Source organism: Camelus ferus, chromosome 22 (genome assembly GCF_009834535.1).
Source record: "Camelus ferus isolate YT-003-E chromosome 22, BCGSAC_Cfer_1.0, whole genome shotgun sequence".
Lineage (NCBI taxonomy): Eukaryota > Metazoa > Chordata > Mammalia > Artiodactyla > Camelidae > Camelus > Camelus ferus.
In genome coordinates, this window is record NC_045717.1 from 20,596,908 (window position 1) to 20,619,948 (window position 23,041).

Sequence of the window (23,041 nt, forward strand, 5' to 3'; positions counted from 1 at the left end):
ACAGGAACGGGAAGAGGAGGGGGGAGACTGATAGGAGAGGAGAGGCAAATAGGGGGAGATCAACTGAGGGGGAAGCAAATGTGGGAGGGGAGACAGCTGGGGAGGGGCGGCAAATAGGGGAGAGGAGACAGATGGGGGAGGAAACAGATGAGACAGGGAGAGAGATGTTGGGGGGGATCCCTTCCCCTCACCCCAAGGTTCTGGGGAAGAAGCCAGAGGCCTGAGGCCAAGGCTGGGGCTTTGAGTGGAAACTGGAAGGGGGTAAATTATTCACGAAGCACCCGCCTTGCCCTGAATTTCCAGAAGGTGATGTGGAGTTTCCATCTCTCAGCTCGTCGGCAGACAGGGCTGCCGCGGAGGACAGCTGGTCCTCAGGAGCTGGGGGCCCAAATGAGTAACTGCCAAGGAGCTACCCCCTTCTCAGGCCCCCAAGTGCCTGGCGCCAATGTGCCAAGTATTGTGCATACATCATCTCTCTTAATTCGCGGGTCAAGGAGGAAATGATTATCATTCTCACTTTAGGTTACTTTAGGAGCCTCGGAGTGGAGAAAGTGGCTCTTAAGATCCCACAGCTGGTGGAAATGACCGAGGCAGGATTCGAACACGCGACCCAATTCTCCGACTCTCCCCGTGTGGCGCGGCTCCGCCCCGGTTTCCGTAGAAACAGGCACTAGGTGTCTCCATAGCAACCCCTCTGGTGATGTCTCCCCCCCCCATACACCTGGTACGCATGCCCAGCCGTTGACGTCATCGTGTAGCGGCGCCTGGCGTAATCATCTTGCGGGCGCCGGAAGTGAACGCTGCGGCGCCGGAAGTAGCCCGCAGAAGGGGCCGCGTGGAAGAGACTGCAACATGGGACAGTCCGGGCGGGTGAGGCGCGGCGGCCGGGGAGGCGGGCAGCGCGGGTGGGGTCCCGGCGGCGGCTGCAGCTCTCACTTCTCGCCTCTTTCCTGCAGTCCCGTCACCAGAAGCGCGCGCGCGCTCAGGCTCACCTCCGCAACCTCGAGGCCTACGCCGCGCAGCCGCACTCTTTCGTGTTCGCTCGGGGCCGCGCGGGTCGTAGTGTCCAGCAGCTCAGCCTAGACTTGCGGCGGGTCATGGAGCCGCTCACCGCCTCCCGCCTACAGGTCTGCACCACCCATCCGGCTTCCACCCGCCCTAGGTCCCGTCTTCTCGGCTGAGAGGGTGACTTCCTTCTCGAAACTGCGCCGGGATTCAATCTCCCTGGCTGGAGAAAGGGATCTTTATGGGGACCACGGTCGCTCCCTCTCAGGGCTTTGAGGAGCAGCAGAGAGGGAGCGCAGATGAATGCACCCAGTTTGGAGCTTGACTGATGGTTAAGAGGAGACTGTCAGCTTTGCTGACTCCTCTCAAAGACCTGATTCAAGTCACTTAACCTCACTGTGCCTCAGTTGGTTCATTTGCAAAATGTAACGCACAGTGTCAAGGGACAGAGGTGGTGCTCCAATTCAAGTCTGGCTCTAGAGGCCAAGAATATTCCACTCCCTTCTCCCTTTCTCGGAACGGTTAAATGCAAGGGACATAACAGCTTAAGCTCATAGTCTTTGCCTAATAAGGGAGTATCTATAATTTTCTCTTTTTCTTTTTATCATTTCCAGATACGAAAGAAAAACTCTCTGAAAGATTGTGTAGCAGTGGCTGGGCCCCTCGGGGTCACACACTTCCTGATCTTGAGCAAAACGGAAACCAATATCTATTTTGTGAGTGGATACTCTCACTCCTTACTCCCCCACACCCTCCTCCTCCCCCAACTCTTATGATGAACCCTTGTGCCTCTGAGCTGTCATGATTCTGGCTTCAAAGTAAACGCTCTGAAGAGATTGGCATGGGTTCCCACTCCCCTGCTCCCTGGTCGGACACCAAGACCCTCACTGCTCCTTTCTTCTGTAGAAGCTGATGCGCCTCCCAGGAGGCCCCACCTTGACCTTCCGGATCGACAAGGTAAGGACAAGAGGTGATAACGAGGCCTGAGCAGGGCAGAAGCTGGGTTTGGGGATTGTATCAGCCACGTGTGGTTGGCGGTCACTCACCCGTCACTCTGCCCTGCAGTACACGTTGGTGCGTGATGTGGTCTCCTCGCTGCGCCGGCACCGCATGCATGAGCAACAGTTTGCCCACCCGCCTCTCCTGGTGCTCAACAGCTTTGGCCCCCACGGCATGCATGTGAAGCTCATGGCCACCATGTTCCAGAACCTGTTTCCCTCCATAAATGTGCACAAGGTGGGCTGGGCCTGGTGTGGGAGGGTGGGGCAGGCAGCAGGTCCCCCACACTGGTCCTTGGGTTGGTGGTTCAGTCTTCACCTCCTAGCACTGAGACTGAGAGCTCCGGGTCCTGAGGTCAGATCCCACTCTTGTGTCCTCTGAGCCGGGCAGGAGGCTTCCCTGTGAGCTGCCATCCCATCTGGCAGGTAGAAAACAGTGCTGATGTTGCTTTATTTCCTAAGTTCGTGTTAAGTGCTAAGCAGAGTCGCATGTATATATCGTGGCTCCGTTTGACGAGAGGAAAACTGAGACCAATAGAGATGAAGTCACTAGCCTCAGGTTGGACACAAGGGACAAGGGGGCAGGATTGGGTTTTTTTAATCTGTCAGGCTCTAGAGCCTCCACGTCTGTTCCCTGGCACCAGCGGGCCTCACACTAGCCTTGCTAGATGCCAGTCACCAGGGAGTATGGTGTTGGCAACCTCAGAACCAGGATTTTAGCCAGTGCCCCAGGTAGCCCATAGACACCAGTTGCAGCCCCTCCTGTCCCTGCTGTGTTAGCAGCACCTCCTGGCCACAGCCAGAGCTTGGTATGGGCTCCATGCAGTGAGGCCCGTGGGCAGCTCACGTGGCACCCTGTTTTCTCTCCCTTCCAGGTGAACCTGAACACCATCAAGCGCTGCCTACTCATCAGTTACAAGCCCGAGTCCCAGGAGCTGGATTTCCGCCATTAGTGAGTACTCTAGGGGGACGAGGTGTGGCTCCATGTGCGGCTGATGACAGCACTGCTGCTGAGACTCTGTGATTGCTTAGTCTCAAAGTAAACGCTCTGACGCACCTGCCAGAGGATTTGGGTAGGGGGTTAAGCTGACTCCCGACCCCCTGGCGCCTAACTCCGCTCCTCATTAATTCCCGCCCCTGCAGTAGCATCAAAGTGGTCCCTGTGGGTGCAAGTCGTGGGATGAAGAAGCTTCTCCAGGAGAAGTTCCCCAACATGAGTCGCTTACAGGACATCAGTGAGCTTCTGGCCACGTAAGGAGGGCAGGGGTCCACCACAGTCCACGGGACCCCAGAGCTGTCCCAGGAGCCTGGGATCCCCTGCTGAGCCCCTTGTGTGCCCCCACAGGGGTGCAGGGCTGTCTGAGAGCGAGGCGGAGCCCGACGGTGAGCACAACATCACAGAGCTGCCCCAGGCCGTCGCGGGGCGAGGCAACATGAGGGCCCAGCAGAGCGCCGTGCGGCTCACCGAGGTGAGGCCCAACCCCCAGTAGGCCCAGTAGTTTCCCCCAGCCCTGAGGAAGGACTGACTCCCCCACCTTCGTCCCTCCAGATCGGGCCTCGGATGACCCTGCAGCTCATCAAGATCCAGGAGGGCATTGGGGCAGGGAACGTGTTGTTCCACAGCTTTGGTGAGGAGGGGGCTGGAGGGCATCAGGGGCTGAGGCCTGATCAGAGGTGGGTGGCAAGGTGCTGGGGGGCACGCCTGGATCTTGGTGAAGGTCTCAGGAGCCATCTCTCCCCATTCAGTGCACAAAACGGAGGAGGAGCTGCAGGCCATCCTGGCAGCCAAGGAGGAAAAGCTGCAGCTCAAGGCACAAAGGCAGGACCAGCAGGCCCAGAACGTCCAGCGCAAGCGGGAGCAGCGAGAGGCCCACAAGTGTGTGGTCAACCAGGCAGGGGAGGTGGGGTCCTGGGCGCAGGCTGCCACATTAACATCCGTTCTCCAGGAAGAAGAGCCTGGCAGGCATGAAGCGGGCACGGGCAGAGGCTGATGGGGACAGTGATGCAGAGGACCCCGGGGCTCCTCCAGAGGCAGAGGGTGCCAACCAGCGAGAGGAAGAGGAGGATGAGGCCGAGTATTTCCGCCAGGCTGTGGGCGAGGAGCCTGATGAGGGTGTGTGGCAGGCCGGGGTCAGTGCTGCTGGGCACCATGGGCCTGTCTCTGTGCCCTGGTGGCCCTGACATAGTCTCTCCTTGCAGACATGTTCCCAAAAGCAGCCACGCGGAGACGGCCTGCTGGGACCCCCGGCAAGAAGCGGCGGGTAAAGGAACGGAAGCCAGAACAAGGCAGTGGCCGGAGGCCTCCAAAGGCCAAGGGCAGGCACTCGGGAGCCCAGGCCAAAGTGGGACCCAGCGGGGCTGCCTGGGACCGCGGACGAGGCCGAGCTCCTCGACCTAAGAGAGTAGCCTGAGGCCAAGCCTTAGTAACAGATGGAATGCCCCAGATTGGGGCCTGAGAGATGCTGCCCTCTGCTCCCCTCCTGGGCCTCCAGGTGCAGCCCTCTGTTTCCTTTCATAAAGGAGAGCTGTTTTCCCAACCTCCTCCTCCAGTAAACTGCTTTCTCACAAGTCTGAGTCTGCATTTGAAATGAGACACCGTTTCTGCCCCAAGGCTGGGCGCCTTTCCTCCACCTTGGATGGTCGAAGTGCCAGGGTGGTGGCAGCTTTCATCTTGCTCTGGTGCCCTGGGGTCCTGGGCCCTTCCCTGCCCTCCCCCAGACCAAGGGCCCCGCAAGCAAGCAGGCCAGTCCTGGAGGGTTGGCTGTCATGAGGAAGGAAATGGGGTGGGAGTGAGGCGCACACCCAGACCCGCCCAGCTGGCTGAAGGTGGAGCTGGGAATGGGGAGGAACCAGCGGTGCTGCTTGTGGCTTGGGGAGGAGCCAGCAGTGCTGCTTGTGGCTTGGGGAGGGACTGGCACAGCGTGGGCTGCAGACTTGGGTGGATGCGCCATGGCCTCCACCACCTCAGGTGAGGAGCCAGCACTGCTGGGGCAGCTGAGCCAGGCACATATCCAGGGCCACAGGAGTGGAGACGGCTGGCTCCAGGGAGGTGGTGGGGAGACGGGATAAGAAACATGTCAGGACAGACTTCCTCCCAGAGTGGAGGGATGAGTTAGGAAGGAAGTGAGGATGGAAGCCGTCTGGGGCAGGGGAGGCACATGTGCATCACGCACAGAGCTCATGGCCCAACTGCTGGAGCAACCAGGAATGGGCCATTCATTTCTCAGGTTGGAAAGTTGAGGCTGAGAGGGTTGCCTGAAGGATCAACTCCAGAGCGTAGCTCTTCCCCACACTGCTGTGTCCAGGTACTGTTCTGGGCACTGGGGAGCCAGTAGCAGGGCACACTCTGCCCTCGGGAGGGGACGTTCTGTGGATTTTCCTTACAGCGATCAGATAGAGATGGAAGCCGTGGGGGGAAAATAAGCAGGGTAGGGGGCCGAGGGGAGTGGTCAATGTTAGGGTAGTCAGAGTGGGCCTCAGGGCCAGTGACCAGGAGGTGCGGGGGGGGGGGAGCAGCCCTAAGGATGACTGTTGCTGGTGATTCAGCCAGTGCAAAGACCCTGAGGCAGGCTATGCCTTGAAACCAGTATGGGACAGACTGAGTCACGGGGAGCCAGCCGGAGATAAGCGATGGGGGATGGGGTGGAGGGCCTGCGGGCCCTTGTGTGCTGACGTGAGCACTGGCTTTTCCTCTCCATGAGGAGGGATTCGAAGAGGGCTGGGAGCCTAGGGATGTGACCTGCCTCAGGTGTCCACAGGTGCTGGCTGTGGGGCGAACAGATGGGGGAGGGCAAGTGTAGGGAGACCTGGGGAGGAGAGTCCATGCTGGTCCAGGTAGACGGTGGGGTCTGGACTCAGGTGGCACTAAGGGGGTGACATACTCTGAAGGTGGAAACTTGCTGACAGATGGGACATGGGAGTTGTGTGGTGGGGTGGGGCCCTCCCCCGGGCCCTGGCTCCTCCAGGCCTGAAGGCTCTGGGTCATCACTGCCAGGTGACGTGCGTCCCTAGTTCTTGGCCCAGCTTGTTTGGGGGATAATTATGTTTACTTATTTACATGGAGGTACTGGGCATTGAACCCAGGACCTCATACATGCTGGGCACACACTACCACTGAGCTATACCCTCCCCACTGCCCTGCTGGTTCTTGATGGTGCAGGACACAGAGCCTAGTAAACGGCAGCTAAATGAAGGATTCTTTGGGCTTCTAATCTTTCTGGGCCTCAGATTCCCTCGGTGAAAAGCTATGGCTGGCACCCCCTCCTGAGTGGAAAGCATGCCCTCAGAGGGCTGGCACAGGCCCAGCACACCGTGGGTCCTCGGTGCCACAGCGCTGGGGGTTCTGAAGGCAGTGGGGGCCACAATCGGGGACAGGGCTTACTCGGCAACATCCTCTGCCCACAGGCGCCTCACGCTGCCCAGCCAACTTCTCGGCGGCTGCTGACCGCATCCTCAGTGGCTTCCAGGAAGGCTTCCTGTGGCCCATACTGGTGGTCACATTCCTGGTGGCCTTGGCTGGCAACAGCCTAGCTCTGTACCGCTTCTACACCCGGGAGCAGCGCCCGTGGCACCCAGCTGTGATCTTCTCAGCCCAGCTGGCTGTCAGCGACCTGCTCTACGTGCTGACGCTGCCCCCGCTGGCCGCCTACTACTACCCACCCAAACACTGGCGCTACGGGGAGGCTGCGTGCCGCCTGGAGCGCTTCCTCTTCACCTGCAACCTGCTGGGCAGCATCATCTTCATCACCTGCATCAGCCTCAACCGCTACCTGGGCGTCGTCCACCCCTTCTTCACCCACAGCCAACTGCGGCCCAAGCACGCCTGGGCCGTCAGCGCCGTGGGCTGGGCGCTGGCAGTCCTGCTGGCGGCACCCACGCTCAGCTTCTCCCACCTGAAGAGGCCACCACAGGAAGGCCACTGCACCACGGCCAGGCCCGAGGCCTGCATCAAGTGCCTGGGGACAGCAGATGACAACTGGATCGAGGCCTACAGAGCCTACAGCCTGGTGCTGGTGGCCCTGGGCGGTGGCCTGCCACTGCTGCTCTCCCTGGTGGCCTACGGCGCCCTCGGGCGGGCCGTGTGGCGCAGCCACAGCATGACAGCGGCCAACAAGCTGCAAGTGATGGTGCTGGTGAGCAGCGGCGTGGCTGTCTACGCCAGCTCCTACATGCCCTACTATGTCACACGGGTGCTCAACGTGTACGCCCAGCTGCGCTGGAAAGCCCTCTGCCCAGGCTTTGCCAGTGTGCCCCAGGCTGAGAAGGCGCTGGACTTGAGGACGTACGTGGCCCACCAGGTAGCACGGGGCCTCGTGCCCCTGGCCATCTGCATCCACCCACTGCTCTACATGGCCGTGGCGCCCAGCTTGGGCTGCTGCCAACCCTGCTTGGGCTGCAGGCAGGGCCAGACCCCAGAGAACACCGAGTGCTCCGGCCAAGTCCTGCCCCTCAATGCCACGGCTGCCTCCAAAGCCTCAGGGCCCCAGTCCCCTGAGTTGAGCCCATGACCCGGCCCATCCTCAGCCCCCTCCTCACAAGACCTGGCAGCTGAATGGAGACAGAGCACAGCTGGCCCCCGGCCCTGAGACCCCAACAGGCCTCAAGCCAACACTTCCTCCCCAAGAAGAGGCCTATGGTGGGACGAGCAAACACCCAGGCTCGAGTGGCAGGAACTTCCACCCACAGCACCAACCCAGGCAGGGCCAGGGAGCCGACCCTCGAAGCAGGGAAGGAAAGGAGGGCGAGGCTAGCCTCACCCACCACATTGTGGGTGACATCTGCAAATAAATGGAACAGCACAGGGTGACTGGAGACTCTTTATTGCCCTTGGAGCCCCCTGCTCCCAGAGGCTGCCTTCTGTCACTGAAGGATCCCGGGGTTGGGGGCCGAGCAGCGGCAGCTGGTTTAGTTGGTTGATGGCCTAGAGAGGAGATGGGAGGTGGCTGAGGATGGTAAGTACTAGGGCTTCAGACACCTGAGAGAATCCTAAGAGTCCCCCCACCACACAACAGGGGTTTCAGCAGTGGCCAGGGGGAGACAGCGTGGTGGCACAGGGCACACGAGGAGCCAGATTGGCGATGACCAGCCTGGCCCTGCCGCACGTGGGTGGTGGGCCCCTCCACCAGAGGAAAAGGACAATTGACCTGCACCCCAAGACAAGCTTGGAGGCCATTAACCGGGTGTGGGGCCACAGTCAGCCTGAGTGTCGGCTGTGACACCAAGGGGCGCAGGGGAGAGCAGGGGTCTTACTTGGCCCACTCGACGTTGAGGATGAGGTGGTCATAGCCAAAGCCCGACACCCCGGCAATGGCGCGGGCAGCATCCTCGCGGCGGTGGAAGCTGATGAAGGCAAAGCCCTGGGGGAGGGGTGGGGTGAGGGGCATTCAGGGCACAGGCGAGATCACAACCCCTCCCCACCCCCAGGGCCACCAGCCCACCTTGGACTGGCCAGTGGTCTTGTCCTTTGCCAAGTAGATGCGGGAAATGGAGCCAAAGGGCCGGAAGAGCTCCTGCAGGTCTGTCTCACGAGTGTCCTCTGACAGGTTGGTGACGCGGATGGTGGCGTTGTCATCGGCTGGGCAGGCAAGGAGAGGCATCTGTGAGGAACCAGCCCCACCCGCAGGATAATCACAGGGTGCGGGGAGGTGCCCGCCTGCAGGCCTGGAGCCAGGACGCCCTCCCTGCCTCACCTCTGCGATTGGGCTGCATGGACTCGCCGCGGCGGCTGGCCCCATCCCGCAGGCTCGGAGGTACATACTTCCCCGTCTTGTTCTGAGTGGCCTGCACGGGCTCCAGCTCTGGAGACCAAAAGCAAGGTCGGGTCAAGCCTCCCTGGCACAGATGGAGGGTCAGACCTGCCCCAGGATACTGGTGGCTCTGGTCATGATCAGCCCAAGCACCGTCCGTTAAACCACAGGCATCCGGTTAGCCCCTTCAAGGCTTGGTGGCCACGGTGACTTAAAGACCACACCCAGGAAGCTGACATCATTTAAACACCCTGCCAGCAGCACAAGAAAAGTGAGAAACCACCGAGCTGGACAGTCGCACCAGCCTCACAACAACACACAGGTACATGGGGTAGGGACAGTCCCCAGGTGCCCCCCACCCCCAGTAGGTGACAGTGTGCCACACACACATCATGAATGTAGAGCTGTCCAGACTAAAAGTCACCATCAGCGAATCACAGTCACATGAGCAAGTCTGTCCCTAGGTGTGTGCGTGCAAACACAGCACACTCAAGTCACGACGGTCACACAGATACATCCAGAGAACAGCTGTCCCCCCACCACTCACAGTGTAGTCCCACGTACAGGCGCACACACAAGCGGCTACCACAGCCCCCCACGAGGAGAGAGAGTGACATCACCAGCAGCCAGAGCGCCCCGCCAGTGTCTCTCACACACATACACTGACTGTGGCCACAGCCTCGTGCTGCTGACACTGTTGTACAGGAGATGACAGCCGCATCGGGGGTGGCCTTGGTCAGACAGCAGGTGCTGAGCCAGGACTCTCCCAGAGGTGCACACAGTCCCTGCCCCTGTACCCTGCCTGCCAGCTGCACCCCCAGGCCCCTGCACCTCCAGGCAGCTTCTCCTTCTCGCCAGTGGACAGGCCCAGCTGCTCGGCCAGCTCCTTCTGCATGGGCCCCAGCGTGTCCTTGTAGGGGCAGCGGGTGGTCCAGTGGTCGCCCTTGCAGATTCGGCAGGACACAATCTTCTGGCCCTTGAGCTTGTTCATTGGGTCCTCCTCTTCCTGACAGTTCAGATCCTGGCGGGGCAGGTGGGGGCAGCTCACACGGGGCTTCTGCCCCACTGCAGCCGCCACAGCCCTGGCCACTGGCCCTGGCCTGCTGCCCCACATACCTCTTTGCTGGTGATGAATGTCATGGACACATCATCGCTGACTGTGGTGGTGGCCACATTGGGCCCTGGCGGGTCAAACTCTGAGTTCCCAAACTTCTTCCAGTTCTGAGCTCAGGGTGGGATGGGGGACAGGTCAGGGCAACAAGTGGGACCTCTTCCACTGGCACCCAAGACTTACAGCACCCACGTCCAGGGTGTCTGAGCCTTGAGCTCCATCTTCCACCCTCCCCAAACGACCCTCACAGTGGTGACAATAGTTCCCATTCCCTGAGTGCCTGCCAAGCCCAAGCTTCTCTTCAGCTCTAGGAGGCAGGGGCAGCTCTCAGCCCCATGTCCCAGATGACAGAAGTGAGGCTCAGGAGGAAACAGCTTCACTGCCAACAACTCCTGGCAGGGGCCATGCAGGTAGCGAATCAGCTCCTAGCACAAAGTGATGCTGGGGGGTGTGTAGGGGTCACCGAGACTTTCAGGGTCCTTAAGCTAGTTAAAACCTGAACCTTAGCTTCCTCACCTATAAAAAGAGGACCACAGTGCTCCCCACCTCCCTGGGGTGCAAGGGGGACTGAATGAGGAAACACTTCCTGCAAAGCACTTGGATCTCACACAGAAAAAGTGCAGGTAACTGTGCCAAATTTATTTACTGTTATCACTTCTGCTATGACCACCTCAGGGGAGGGGTTGGCTCTGTTCCTACTGGTAGACAAGTCAAGAGGATTAAGAATTAACCCCATCCACTCCTGCACAGGCTGGACTGTCAGGGCCCCAACAGAGCACAAACACCCCTAGGCCTCAGTTCTGCCCCAATATAATGGGTACAAACAGTTAAACACCACTTTTAAAAACAAAGGCACTGGGGAAAAGCATTCCTACTTTCTCTGAGTCAGCCCTGCGGGAGCCCCCAAGACAGGGGGAGAAGGGTCTTACCTTCCTCCTTGCAACAGCCTTTGAGGCCTTCCGGGTCTCGATTCTGAAGGTGCGGACAATCTGGGGATACGAGAGGAGAGGTTTGGGCTTCCTGTTCCTCCAGGTTCCTGGGGCCGGGAAATCTTCTTCATCAAACCACCAACACACACCACCCTCTCCTGGTCCAAGTGCCCCCAAGCAAAGGGCACCCACCTCCTCCCCCAGCCTCACCTTAAACTTCTTGCCATCCTCATCTATCTTATACTCAGTCACAGTCTTAATGTTTCCATTGATGACCTCCTTAGGAGGTGGCAGTGGAGCTGGGAGAAGGGAAAAGGCGAGAGGAGCTGAGCCCTGGGTAATGGGGACCAGGAAGGAATGTGGCTGGGAAGAGAGGCAGCCCAGGGTTGGAGCAGAGGTTGTCACTCACCTCCCGGCACTAGCTCAGGTTCTGGGCTGGTATCCCCGGTGGCCAGAGGGATGCCCTTGAGGAGCTCACTGGTGACGCATTTGTCTGTGAGAGGGAGTGTGGGGAGCAGGTGTCAGCTGGAGAGATAGGAGCTCCCAAGCTGAAATGGAGGGACTCTGGGGATGATGCCCACACCAGGAGCTGAGACAGGCAGAACCAAGGGCAGAAGAGTAGCCAGAAAGCATCCTAGGATAGCCACGCGGGATCATGAAGCTAGCTGGCTGTAGTACGTCCCAGCAATGGCAAGCAGAGGGGATCCTTAACATGAAGGCAGGGGCAGACCATAGGCATCTAGGCGGTAGTACAAAGGCAGAAGAGAGGCTATTACAACTTCCTCCCCGAAGTAGGGGCGCATCTGTGCTGATACCAAGGACCCGGGTGGTGGCATGGAAGGAAGAGGGACTCCCCAGTGAACATCTGAAGTTGGAGACAGGCTGGCCCGGAAACGGATGGCGCGGGGCAGGGCCTGGCCGTGAGGGAAGACGCAGGGTCAGACGGCGATGCCAGGGCGGGGGACTGGAGCAGGCGGCAATGACCGGGCTGGAGGCTGGCTGTGGATACCCGAGGCGACGACACATACTCACCGTCCTCTCCCTCCTCCTCCACCTGGTCCGCCCAACTGGGCTTCGAACTGCGGGGACAAGTTTGCCGGGAGGAGGGTCGGGTGAGGCGAGGCCCCGCTCCCACGGTCTCGGCGCACCCAGGCTCCAGAATACTCCCTACAATCCCCAGTCCGCCTCCCCGGCCTCCCCTGCCTCCCCCCACGACCCCCAACTCACTCAAAGTCTCCGGTAGGCATTGCAAGATCTTCTCCACGCAGGGCAAACCTGGCCCAAAGACAGGAAGTCAGGGGAGACTGAGACTTCCGGCTCCGCCACCTAGAGCAGCCCGGCCGCGGCGTCCACAGCGCCCTCATGCGGACGGAGGTAGAGGCGCCAACAGTGAGAGGCTGAGCCCTGGAATCCAACTAGGTAGCTGGGTAGAGGCGCATCTCATTTATCTTCTTAATTTTTTTTAATCAATAATAACAGTAAAGCTTAGTTATTGAGATCTTACTGTTCTCAAGAACTGTGAAGAGGAAATTATAATTTCCATCTTGCAGCTGAAGAAACCAAGACTGGTCTTCCTTGTCTGGGAGGAGCTTTCCTGATATGAATGATCAAGATGTCAAGTGACCCCATTAACCATTCTCCCTCCTATCTTTTGTAACATTCTTGGCCCCCTGATATAATCTTTTCCATTTACTTGTGTATTGTCCAGCTCTCCCTCTAGGGTGTGCATTCTCAATGGAAGTCATATAACTCCCAAGGGGTCAAATAATTCCTGGGTGACTAAAAAAACCGTAGACATTACAATGGCTTGTGGCCCTCCAAAGCCAACCTTCCCAGACACAAATCTTATTCCTAATTATTTAATTTCCACTGCTAGGGAGAAATTAAATGTGATTTGATTAAAATGGATTGAAATTAAATTGAAAGATAATTCAATTTTGCTCCTACAGAGGAGCAATAATGAAAAAGTGGGTGAGAAAAAAAATGCTTGCTCTAGAATGTCAGTTGCAGAAAGCAGACATCTGCCTGCCTGCTTTGTTCACCTCTGGGTCCCCAGGACCCACTGGATATCTGCACTAAGTAAGTGCTTAATTAATGGGGATAAGGGATGGGGTGGGAAACAGATCATAAAGTACTTTTTAAAAATTGAAGTATAGCTTATTTATAATGTTGTATTAGTGTCAGGTGTATAACAAAGTGATTCAGTTATATATATGTATATATACATATATATATTCTTTTTCAGATAATTTTCCATTATAGGCTATTACAAGATACTGAATATAGTTCCCTGTGCTGTATAGTAGGCCCTTGTTGCTTATCTATTTTATATATAGTAATGTATATATGTTAATCCCAAACTCCTAATTCATCCCTCTCCTGACCCCTTTCCCCTTTGGTAACCATAGTTTGCTTTCTATGGCTCATAAAGGACTTTTAAAATCAGACTAAGGAGCATAGGTTCTTTATCCTCAGGCTGTGGGGTGCCAGTGAGGTCACTTGACATGTTTTGAGTGGTGACTCATTGTGACCAGATTTTCTTTGGTGAAAGATTATTCTGGAAGCCTGTAGAGGGTAGCGTAGAAAGGAATAAATTAGCAGGAGACCAGGAAGGTGGCTGGGAAAGTGAGTGAAAGAAAGAGGGTGGCCTGGAAACACAGATGAAAATACAAAGTTTGTACAAAGGGCCAATAAACATTTGTGCAAACTCACTCAAGTTTACACCAAGAAATGCAAAATCCAAACAATGTTGCAGTGGGCAAAACTTTTAAAAAATTGAGATTACTCAATGGTAGCAAAGATGTAGAGAAAAAGACACTCCCTCACATTGTTAGTACATGAAATTATGCAAACTCTTTAGATGGAATATTGAAAACATCTCCTAAAACTTAAATGTACATTTGTATTTTCCTTTGAGCCAGCTAATAATTCAACTGGGGAGAAAAATTTGTAAATATAGGCAAAAATGTAAGAATAAGCTGTCTGGGAAGTATTGTTTATGACAGCAAAAACTGGCAACACCTATCTGTCCATTCTTAGAGGCTGGTTAAATAGATTAAGTTATGCTGTGCAGTAATATATTAAATGCTGTGTAGTCTTTAAGGAAGTAGATCCATTTGTGCTCATGTGAAAAAAATATATATATATCCAAGATAAGAAGAGAAAGCAAGATATAAAATGGTATATACTGTAGGAACCAATTTTTGTAAATCTTTAATAGCATTAAAACTATTTTCTGAAAAGAAATAAACTGTTGCTGAGGGATGTTTTGAGAGGAAGCCATTAGGGAAAAAAAGATTATTTTTGGACTTTTCTGTTGTATTTAAAATTTTTTACCGTTTGATTTTTTGGTTTAAATATAAATATATGCATAAATATAAAAGTATACTTTGTATATGAATGAATAGTACATATTTATGTAATATATATGAGGTGTAACATATAAGTGTATTTTAATACATATTTCATATCCATGAGCTTGCACTTCCACTTCTAGGAGTGGCCTAAGGAAAAACATGTCCAAGTGCACTAAATCGTCCATAAGAAAGTGTCCAGCACAGTGTGGTTTAAAGGATTGGAAAATTGAAAACAGCACAACCATCATGATTAAAGGATTGGCTAAATGTTGCCCCATTCATCTGAGCACCACCCCTGGAGAGAAAACTGCACATTTCTCCTTGCCCAGAAGGACATTAGCCACTAAACACTGGTGCTCCTGGGTGTTTTGATTTGGCCTCACCTTTACAAGCATACTTCTTTTCATTGTGATTCACAGATTTTTTTTTTTTTAACCAGTTGAAGTTTTGTGGGATCTCTGCATTGTCAGATGATGATTGGCATTTTTTAGCAGTAATTATTTTTAAATTAAGGTATATGCATTGCTTTTTTTTAGGCATAATGCTATTGTGCACTTAATAGACTACAGTACTGTGTAAACATAACTTCTATATGCCCTGGAAAACCAAAAAAATTTGTATGACTTGCAAAATTCACTTTATTATTTATTTGCTTATTTATTGCAACATTTGCTTTATTGCAGTGGTCTGGAACTGAATCTGCAATATCTCCAAGGTATGCCTGACTTCCTTTTCAGTATTCTCTTGTATAGAATACTTTTTCTTAAATATCAAACGTGTTATTTTTACAAAAAGTCAGGTATTTTGCAAGGAAAAATAAAAGGGGGTCCAGGGGCGCATAGGGCAGTAGGGAGAAACCTGAAGTCTGGATTGGAAAAAAAGTCCCGGAGCCCCTCCTCCGGTCCTCCTTTGTAGCACCGACATTCTTTCCACGTGCACAATCTTCACGGACAGCGGGCAGGACAAGAGCAAAAGCAATCCAGCGCAGGGCATGAGGGAGGGGGTGGGGGGAGGTGGACACGCGCGGTGCGCCATCTGCTGGCCAGTCAGCAGCACTTCAGGAGGATTCACTGGATCTCACAGGTGGAATTCCACTTCTCAGTATTGTTTGTAAGAACGGAAAACACGCATCCACGGAGAATACATACACAAATGTTTTTTTCAGATTTATTTCACCATGGCCAAAAGCGGGGAACAATTTGAATTAGTTCGCTAGGTCAGCCCTAACAGAATACCACAGATGAGGTGGCTTATAAATAACAGGAATGTATTTTATCACAGTTTTAGAGGCTGGGAATCTGAGATAAGGTATCAGCAGATTGGTTCCTTCTGAGGTCTCTCTCCTCGGCTTGTAGGTGGCTGTCTTCTCCCATATCTTCACATGGTCTTTATGAAGACACCAGTCATGTTGGCTCAGGGCCTACCTTAATGACCTCATTTTAATTCAATCACTTCTTTAACGACTATCCCCCCCCAAATACACTCATATTCTGAGGTACTAGGGGCTAGGGTTTCCACAAATGAATTTTGGGGGCACAAAATTCAGGTCGTAACACAACTCAAAAGTCCATCAAGGTGAGGAGGGTAACAGCTCAGTGGTAGAGTGCATGCTTAGCATGAACACCTGGGTTCAATCCCCAGTACCTCCATTTTAAAAAAAAGTCCATCAACAGAGGGATGGATAAAAAAGGATAAACTGTGGTCCATCTCTATGATGGAGTACCATGTAGCTATAAAGAGGAACAAATGATTGATATAATCAGTGACATGAATGCATGTCTCAGACACAAAAGAACAGATACCCTACGATTCCATCTGTGTGAAATTCTCAAACAGGCTACACTAACCTATAGTAACAGAAATCAGACTGTGATTACCTCTTAACAGGGACAGAATCAGCTTGGGAGGGGTGCTAGGCAGCTTTCCAGGGTGGTGGGAATTTTCCACATCTTGATCTGGGCAGCTGATAACTCAGGCAAATAAATACACATGTTAAAAAATCCAGCTGCACATTAAAGATCTGTGCATTTTAATAATAAAGTCTGGAGAGGAACAAAGCAAGGTTCAGAGTCACTCCATCCCAATTCTCTGCTTTATTTGGATGGTAGCCTTTCTCGCTTTTTAAAATCTCTTTGTCACTTGTGGAGTTTGCCTGCCTGCTTTGTTCCGAAGGCAGGGAGGGACGGCATTGGTCTGGCTTATTGCTACATGCACGCCCAACCCCAGAACGGGGACTGGGATCGCCAGCGGTGGATCAGTGGCTGTGTGACGATGTCTGTGCAAGTCCTCAATCAGTAGTTGCAGATGATTGCATGTCACCGTGGACAAAGCTGACGGGCCCATTACACTTGTGCGTGATCGTGGTCACTGTGGTGATGATGGGGTGTTAAAAAGGCTTCCTCGTGACACAAAAAGGGGAAACAAGTACTGACCATTTTGGCTGCTGTGGGATGCAGTGTTTCTATAGCTTGCTTTTCTTTAAAAACTGCAAACATGCTTGAAGGAGAAAAAGTACGTTGCAGACAGATATGTGTGGTAGAATAGATTAACATAATGTTTTGAAAGACACAGACAATATTAAGTTTATAGACATGCGGTAATTGTGGGGAAAGCCTGGACAGGAAGGAGACATAGCAACGCTTTCACAGAGGTTGTGTCTGGGGAAGTAGCAGACAGGGATCTGAAAGGCATGCAAAAGGGCTTTAGCTGTTCCTTAAATATTTCCTTCATTAAAAAAAAAAAAACCTGCTGCTGTGGAAAACAGTATGGTGGGGACTCACAAAATCAGAGTAGAAATATGACCCAGCAATTCCACTTCTAGGAATGTACCCAAAGGAATTGAAAGCAGGGTCTCGAACAGATCTTTGTCCAACCACAGTCGTGGCAGCACGATTCACAGAAGCCAAAAGGTGGAAACAAACCTGGTGTCCATCGAAAATTGTTCCCAGTAGCATATCATATACCTGAAATGAAGGCTTCAACCAGAAAAGTATCACAAAAATGAAGGAATTCAATAAATCGTCAAAGAAAAAAATAGTCAATAATCAATAAAAGTCAATAATCTTTCTGTAGACAAAGGACCACTCTTTGGAAAATAACATCCCATGTACATTAGTAATGAAAAGGTTAAATACCTAAGAATCAGAGGGAAGGGGTTTAGCTCAGTGGTGGTGTGTGCTTACATGCATGAGGTCCAGGGTTCAATCCCCAGTACCTCCACTAACAAAACAAAACCTAAAAATCAAGTTAAGAAATTTATAGTATCTATATGAAGAATTTTAAATGCTATGAAAGACATAAAAACAATCTGAATAACCAGAAAGACCGAAAGACTGACCTTGTTCTTAGAAAGGCTTGTCATTGTAAGATCAGTTTTCCCCAGAAGTCTGTAAATTTTGTACAATCACTATAAAAAAAAAAAAAAAAAAACACCCACTGGATTTTCAGAGGATGTGCCAATTCTGAAGTTTTGACCCAGTCATTCAACTGTACATAATATATATGTATAATACATCTAGAAATGTATTATAGATGTGGATTCTCATGTGTGTACAAATGTACGTACCACAGTTTGACCAGCTGCCCCCTTGAGGGACAGGAAGTGTTTCACATAGGATGAAAGTTTAAAATAAGGGCATTCCTTCTACTTAGTGATAAAAAGGGGCAAACTATGATACACATTAGCAACGTGGATGACTCCCAAAGACGTTAAGCTGAGTGAGAGCAGCCAGACACAGAGCCCACACTGAACCCAACAGGGGAAAGCCACCCATGGAGATGGAATTGGACCAGAGGTTGCCTGCTGGTGGGGGAAGGCGGGTAATGAACTAGGAAAGGACACAGGAGACTTTGAGTGATGCAAATGTCCCGTAGTTTGATAAGGATGTGGGTTCTGATTGTACTCATTTACCAGAATAAGCTACACGTCTAGGACTTGGACATTTCATATTAGACCAATAAAAAGGGACCAGCAAGACACTCCTAGTAGAACAACCTTGAAGGTGCAAAGCGGTTTTAACTGATGCCACCGTTTATTTGCAGCAGAGAAAAGATACAGACACGCCTGCACTCAGGAACAGGAGGACTTTGGAAGGACAAGGATTCGGTTGTCTTGGTCAGGGTACCTGGGGAAGACCCAGTATACTTTGCTATACGCACGATATACTTTTACATGAGTTTTTAGCTTAAAAAAAAAAAAAGAAAAGCAGAAAGTATAGCTAAAAAATAAAACCCAACAGAGAAATTTTACCAGGTACCATGTTGAGGGTTGTGTTTACCATGTGCGCTTGTTACCTGTTCAAAAAATGAGCTGAAATGCCTACTTGACTCCTTACAAAAATAATTTGCATGTTAAGGTATCTTAGAAATATGGAAAAAAACACAAGTTTATGACTTAGGGGTAGGGAAATCCTTTCTAAATAGGCTCTGAAAAATAGAAGAGTGACAAATACACACTAACCCCTAAAAATAAAATCTTTCTGGTGAAGACATGACTCAAGATGAAAAGTAACTCAAGCAGGGGTAAAAGCCTAATGCCTGGACAGCCCCTAGCACAGACGAAGTCACATATCACCACGGAGATAAGGAACAAGTTCCAGTGGCCACCGGACGCTTGGGAGTGTTGAATCACTCCTAAAGAATGCTAACAGAACTCACTTTTCCACTGACAAGGATCAAAGAGGCAAAAGCCAGGGTAGGGCAAAGGCCAGGTGGCTCTGTTGGTGGGAGAAGCATCAAAACCTCCCCAGAGGGGTAGGTCAGCCACGGGCTCTGAAGGGGAAATAAAGAATATTTATACTCGATGATCCAGGAAACTCTCTAGATATTTCCCTAAAGGACACAACGGGAGAGCATGTACAAAGATGTTCAGTGTGGTGCCGTTCACAACAGCAGGACGAGGGGACAAAACGGCACATCTAATTACTTACTATGAAAAAGCTTAGCAAGTTTCACATCTGAATGATCGCTGGTCCTTGTCTTAAGTGATGAAGTGGCGAGTCCCAGTTGAGGTGCCACCGAGTGCTTTGGTACAAGCACGTGTAGAGGTGGCAGAGCAGGTGTTACGTGGCACCCTAACAATGGCCCCCTGGGTCGTGTGTGCTGCTGATCGACACTTCTTCATCTGTTCCTGCTTTGCCATCTTTTCCCAAAGACAAAGGTTTGCTCACCTTACAGCTCAGTAGGACTGAGTCGGGCTGAAAGTGCAGAAAGCCCACCAAACAGACTGAAGCAAGTAAGGGATCTGCCTGGGGGTGGCAGGCCAAGGCTCCAAGCGACTCTTCTCTTTGCTCCACCATCCACTGCGTGCGGCTCTGTCCTCGTGGTCACAAAATAGCTGCTGCACTGCCAGGCCTCATAGCCAGACCAAACAGCTACAAGGCCATGGGGAAGGCCAACTGAAACTCTTCCTTTAAAAGGCTTTCCTGGAAACCACACTGGCAAGTGCCACCTGCATCTCATTGGCCAGAACTGACCCACAATCCCCACCCCAATCACACATGGGGCACATGGAATGATCTAACCTCAGAAAAATGCCTCCATGGGGTCACCTTCAGCACTGACAAGTCCATTCTCATCCAGCCTCAGCTGAAAGGTAGCCAGAAGCCCCTCATAAATCATGAATCACCACCCAGGGCGATTTATAGGAGAGATTTATTTGAAGAAATATTACAACATATAAAAACTACATAAAGTTTAATTTCCACTCATACAGTGGTAAATTTGATATAATGCATAATAGAAAACTTTTAAAATCCAAAATGCACAAAGTACTGCACAGTTTGATCACCGAGTCAAATTAGTCTGATAAGCAAACCTCACAGGACATCTTCGTGTCAGCCAAGGCCACAAACACCGTGTACAACACATTTGAACCAACAGATCAACATGTTAAAAATACAATATCAGTGCACGTTGGGGATCCCTGGTGCCAGAAACAAGCTCGATGGGAACGCAAAACTAGTCCTTAGTAGTCTCCTCCTTGACTTTAACTGGAGAGAAATAAAACGGAAAGTTAGTGCAGGAACATATATAATGTTGCACAAAGCAACAGGTAACAGCAACAAATGCATTAAGTCAGAAAGTATGTTAATGCCCAGGCACTGGTGTTAAAGGACGACCAAGTAAGAACCTGGGACGGAGGAGGGTGTAGCTCAGTGGTAGAGCACATGCTTAGCATGCACTAGGCCCTGGGTTCAATCCCCAGTACCTCCAATTTTTAAACAACAACAACACACACCTGGGACAGCTCTGCATCAACATTCAGGGAGACTGAGCACTGCGCGGGTGTTCCCTAACAGACCCCCTGGGTTGGTGTCTGGGGCGGGCCTAGCCGAGCCAGACTCACTGGGCAGGACAGAGGCCAGCGCCCCGAGACCTGACCGCTCGCCCACTGCGTGCCGGGCTCCACTGCTAAGCAGTCAGACGAGCACTCAATCTCACAGCAACCCCTCAAAAGAAGCGAGCCCACCAGAGAGGGTGGGTGACTCACCCAAGTCCCAGAGCCTAGAGTCAAACCCTCGCTATCTCTGACCCCCACCATACCTGAGGCGCTCTCTCGAGCTTTGGCCAACATACAGCACTTGATCTCCAAGCCAATGGCTTTGGCCAGCGGCGGTGGCACAGCATTACCCACCTGCAGAAGGGAAGGAGGGAGATGCCTGTTTGGTATGGTTGGAATCAGTGCCAGCATCCTCAGAACACAGGCACTGGGACCCTGGTCTCATGCTCAACGGGCCCCCAAAGCCCTTCCATCATGATGGCACTCAGACCCTCCACCCAGCCCATCCTCCTGCCCCAAACACCAGCATGTCAAGAACCACCCAGAAAGGGGGGCCTTTAAAGGGCTTCAGGAGAATCTTGGACATCCAGACAGGAAGCCACCAAGCTTCACTTCCAGCTAAGAGCTGCCACTTCCAAAGCACAGGACAGGGCAAGCGGTGAAACAGGAGGGTTTCGCTGTAACCCCCACACACTGCTGGCTTTCTCAGCCATGTGCCTGCACTACTTAGATGGAAAGACATTTAATTAACAACCAACTTAACACCCTGTGAGAGACAGTGAGGAATTGTTGGTTCGTTTCAACCCTTAGCAACAGTGGATTTTCACCACCGCCCATTTAGTCTGGTCTTTCACTGAAGTTCAATGCGCTGGAACCTTCCTTTGGGCTAAATCTGCCTCAGCTGTAAACAGCAATGAACGTACTTAGTAACTCAGCCTGAGCCATGAGCAACCTGGGCCCCTGGAGGAGGGTCCCTCCTTCCTGACCATAACCCTCTGGGAGTGCTGAGCCCTCAGTCAACAAGCGCCGGGCTCAACGTCCCCTGTGAAGTAACCACGTGAGCAGAGCTCTGCACTGCATGTCTCTGCCAGTGGTAGAGGGGCCTCCGCTGTTGGGGCCGCTGTGTGAGGACCGCCAGTCGGCGCCCCTCCAGGCTCCGCCCACTGACCTGCCGGTGCTTGTCCAGAATGTTGCCGAACAGCCGGTAGGTGTCAGGGAAGCCCTGGGAGCGGGCACACTCCCGCACACTCACCACTCGGTGCTGCTCGGGGTGGAGCACGCGGCCCTGCAGGAGAGAGGTGAGGTGGGGGAGTCGGGCTCCGTGAGCACCGAGGCAGGAGGAGGTGAAGAGAGCCAGCCCACCCGCTAAGCCTGGGCCTCCACCCACTCCCGGCCTGACCCCAGCCCTCAGACCCACCTGCTTGCCCATGGGCTCAGGGTTGGTGACAGTGGTGCTGAAGAAGCCGTCCCACTCAAGCCGCCCGTAGAGGCCAGCCCAGTGGTTGTGCCTGTTCCCAGTGTGGGGCAGGCACCACGGGATGAGGGTGTTGAACTGTCTGGCCGCAGGGTCACAGGCTTTCCCCACTGGAAGAGAGGGCTGCGGTGAGGCCGTGGTTACAGAACAGGAGGGACGGAGCAGCTGACAGTCCCTGTTCCCTGGGCAAAATTTTACCACTGACCCTGCTCGCAGCAGCTGCTTATCAGGGACACCGGGCTTGGCCTGCCTGTGCCCTGCCCAGAGCCTCTGGGTTACAGAGCAGCGGCCACCAGTATCTCCTGCTAAGAAACCCCAGAGACAGCGCTCCATCCCCCAAGCCCGCTGTGGAACCCCAGGGGGCTGAGGGCTTCACACCAAACTCGAGGGAAGCCCCACCAGAAGGCAGCACAAGTAGGGGTCCCACCTTCCACACAGGAGCAGACCCCGCGGAGGGCCCCGGTGCTGCTGCAGCCGTTTTTCTTGTCGTGGTAGGTGTACCGCAGCTTCCGGGCCAAGGTGCCGTCGGAGAGCCGCACCTCGATGTTTGGGAGGTCGCGCCAGTCTGAGCCCGGTGCCAGAGGGATGTGCCGCATGCGGGCGGCCACCAACGCACTCATGTCCTGGAAGAGCACAGCAGGCCCCAGCTGTCACCTAGCTGGGGGATCGTCTGAGCACTTGCAGTGGGCGGGGACCCCAGTGCTAGGCACTGGGAAGACCACGGTGATGGGGTGTGTATCCCAGTCGGGGAGACAAAAAGTAACTCAATCAACAACCTGAGGACCACACACGAGCCACAAAGACAACCAGAGCGGGGATGTGGAAACAGGTGAAGGGATAGCTCAGAGCAAGCGCAAGGAGGGCTTCTCTGAGGTGACATCTGAGCTGAGCCCTGCAGGCCAGGAGGTGGTGGCTATGGGGAGAGCTGGGGTTTCGTGCACTTGGGAGAACACCTGGAGAACAGGAGTGGTGAGACACAAGGTCAGTGGCGGGAGGCAGAGGCTAGACCTATTCCAGAAGAGTGTAAACTCTGACTGACACTTTACCCAACCATGTACTCTGTGGGGGTGGTGGGGGGGGACCCAGAAGAGTAGCAGGAGGCAGTGAGGTGGTGAGGCTGGGGGCCAGTTTTTAGCTGGTTC

At 53.2% G+C, this 23,041-nt stretch overlaps 3 protein-coding genes and 2 non-coding genes across 11 annotated transcripts in view; 3 read left to right on the top strand and 2 right to left on the bottom strand.

Annotated features, from left to right (window-relative positions):
- Nucleotides 1–757: 757 nt before the first annotated feature.
- Nucleotides 758–7,809, top strand: LOC102510900 (suppressor of SWI4 1 homolog). The gene is made up of 14 exons (XM_032466367.1): nucleotides 758–870; nucleotides 957–1,127; nucleotides 1,620–1,721; nucleotides 1,912–1,962; nucleotides 2,071–2,241; nucleotides 2,879–2,955; nucleotides 3,147–3,254; nucleotides 3,349–3,472; nucleotides 3,553–3,631; nucleotides 3,750–3,879; nucleotides 3,950–4,116; nucleotides 4,203–4,412; nucleotides 4,798–4,971; nucleotides 6,408–7,809. Exons 1-14 carry the CDS (start codon nucleotides 853–855, stop codon nucleotides 7,508–7,510), a joined length of 2,685 nt encoding a protein of 894 aa, XP_032322258.1. The 5' UTR covers nucleotides 758–852; the 3' UTR covers nucleotides 7,511–7,809.
- LOC116659167 lies at nucleotides 1,766–1,851 on the top strand. Its single transcript, XR_004314449.1, has one exon. It is a non-coding gene; the product is annotated as a small nucleolar RNA SNORD105 (small nucleolar RNA).
- On the top strand, nucleotides 2,986–3,065 carry LOC116659170. The gene has a single exon (XR_004314452.1). It is a non-coding gene; the product is annotated as a small nucleolar RNA U105B (small nucleolar RNA).
- EIF3G (eukaryotic translation initiation factor 3 subunit G) lies at nucleotides 7,806–12,129 on the bottom strand. Of its 3 annotated transcripts, none has more exons than XM_014554807.2 (12): nucleotides 12,017–12,096; nucleotides 11,822–11,868; nucleotides 11,566–11,703; nucleotides 11,199–11,282; nucleotides 11,000–11,088; nucleotides 10,790–10,849; nucleotides 9,866–9,970; nucleotides 9,581–9,770; nucleotides 8,693–8,800; nucleotides 8,441–8,577; nucleotides 8,253–8,359; nucleotides 7,807–7,923 (listed from the first exon to the last, which is right to left on the bottom strand). In XM_014554807.2, exons 1-12 carry the CDS (start codon nucleotides 12,034–12,036, stop codon nucleotides 7,908–7,910), a joined length of 1,101 nt encoding a protein of 366 aa, XP_014410293.2. In that variant the 5' UTR covers nucleotides 12,037–12,096; the 3' UTR covers nucleotides 7,807–7,907. The 3 variants fall into 3 exon arrangements, with proteins under 3 accessions (XP_006179438.1, XP_014410293.2, XP_014410294.2); XM_014554808.2 differs by having other exon boundaries at nucleotides 11,605–11,703; nucleotides 12,017–12,095; XM_006179376.3 differs by lacking the exon at nucleotides 11,566–11,703 and having other exon boundaries at nucleotides 7,806–7,923; nucleotides 12,017–12,129.
- Nucleotides 12,130–19,779: 7,650 nt separating this feature from the next.
- Nucleotides 19,780–23,041, bottom strand: part of DNMT1 (DNA methyltransferase 1) — a 36,719-nt gene continuing 33,457 nt past the window's right edge. For all 5 annotated transcript variants that reach the window (XM_032465594.1, XM_032465593.1, XM_032465595.1 and 2 more), the window contains 5 exons: nucleotides 22,327–22,522; nucleotides 21,843–22,009; nucleotides 21,594–21,710; nucleotides 20,689–20,779; nucleotides 19,780–20,135 (listed from right to left, as the gene is read on the bottom strand). In XM_032465594.1, the coding sequence (XP_032321485.1) occupies nucleotides 20,104–20,135; nucleotides 20,689–20,779; nucleotides 21,594–21,710; nucleotides 21,843–22,009; nucleotides 22,327–22,522 (603 nt within the window). In that variant the 3' untranslated portion in view covers nucleotides 19,780–20,103. The remainder of the gene's footprint in view (nucleotides 20,136–20,688; nucleotides 20,780–21,593; nucleotides 21,711–21,842; nucleotides 22,010–22,326; nucleotides 22,523–23,041) is intronic.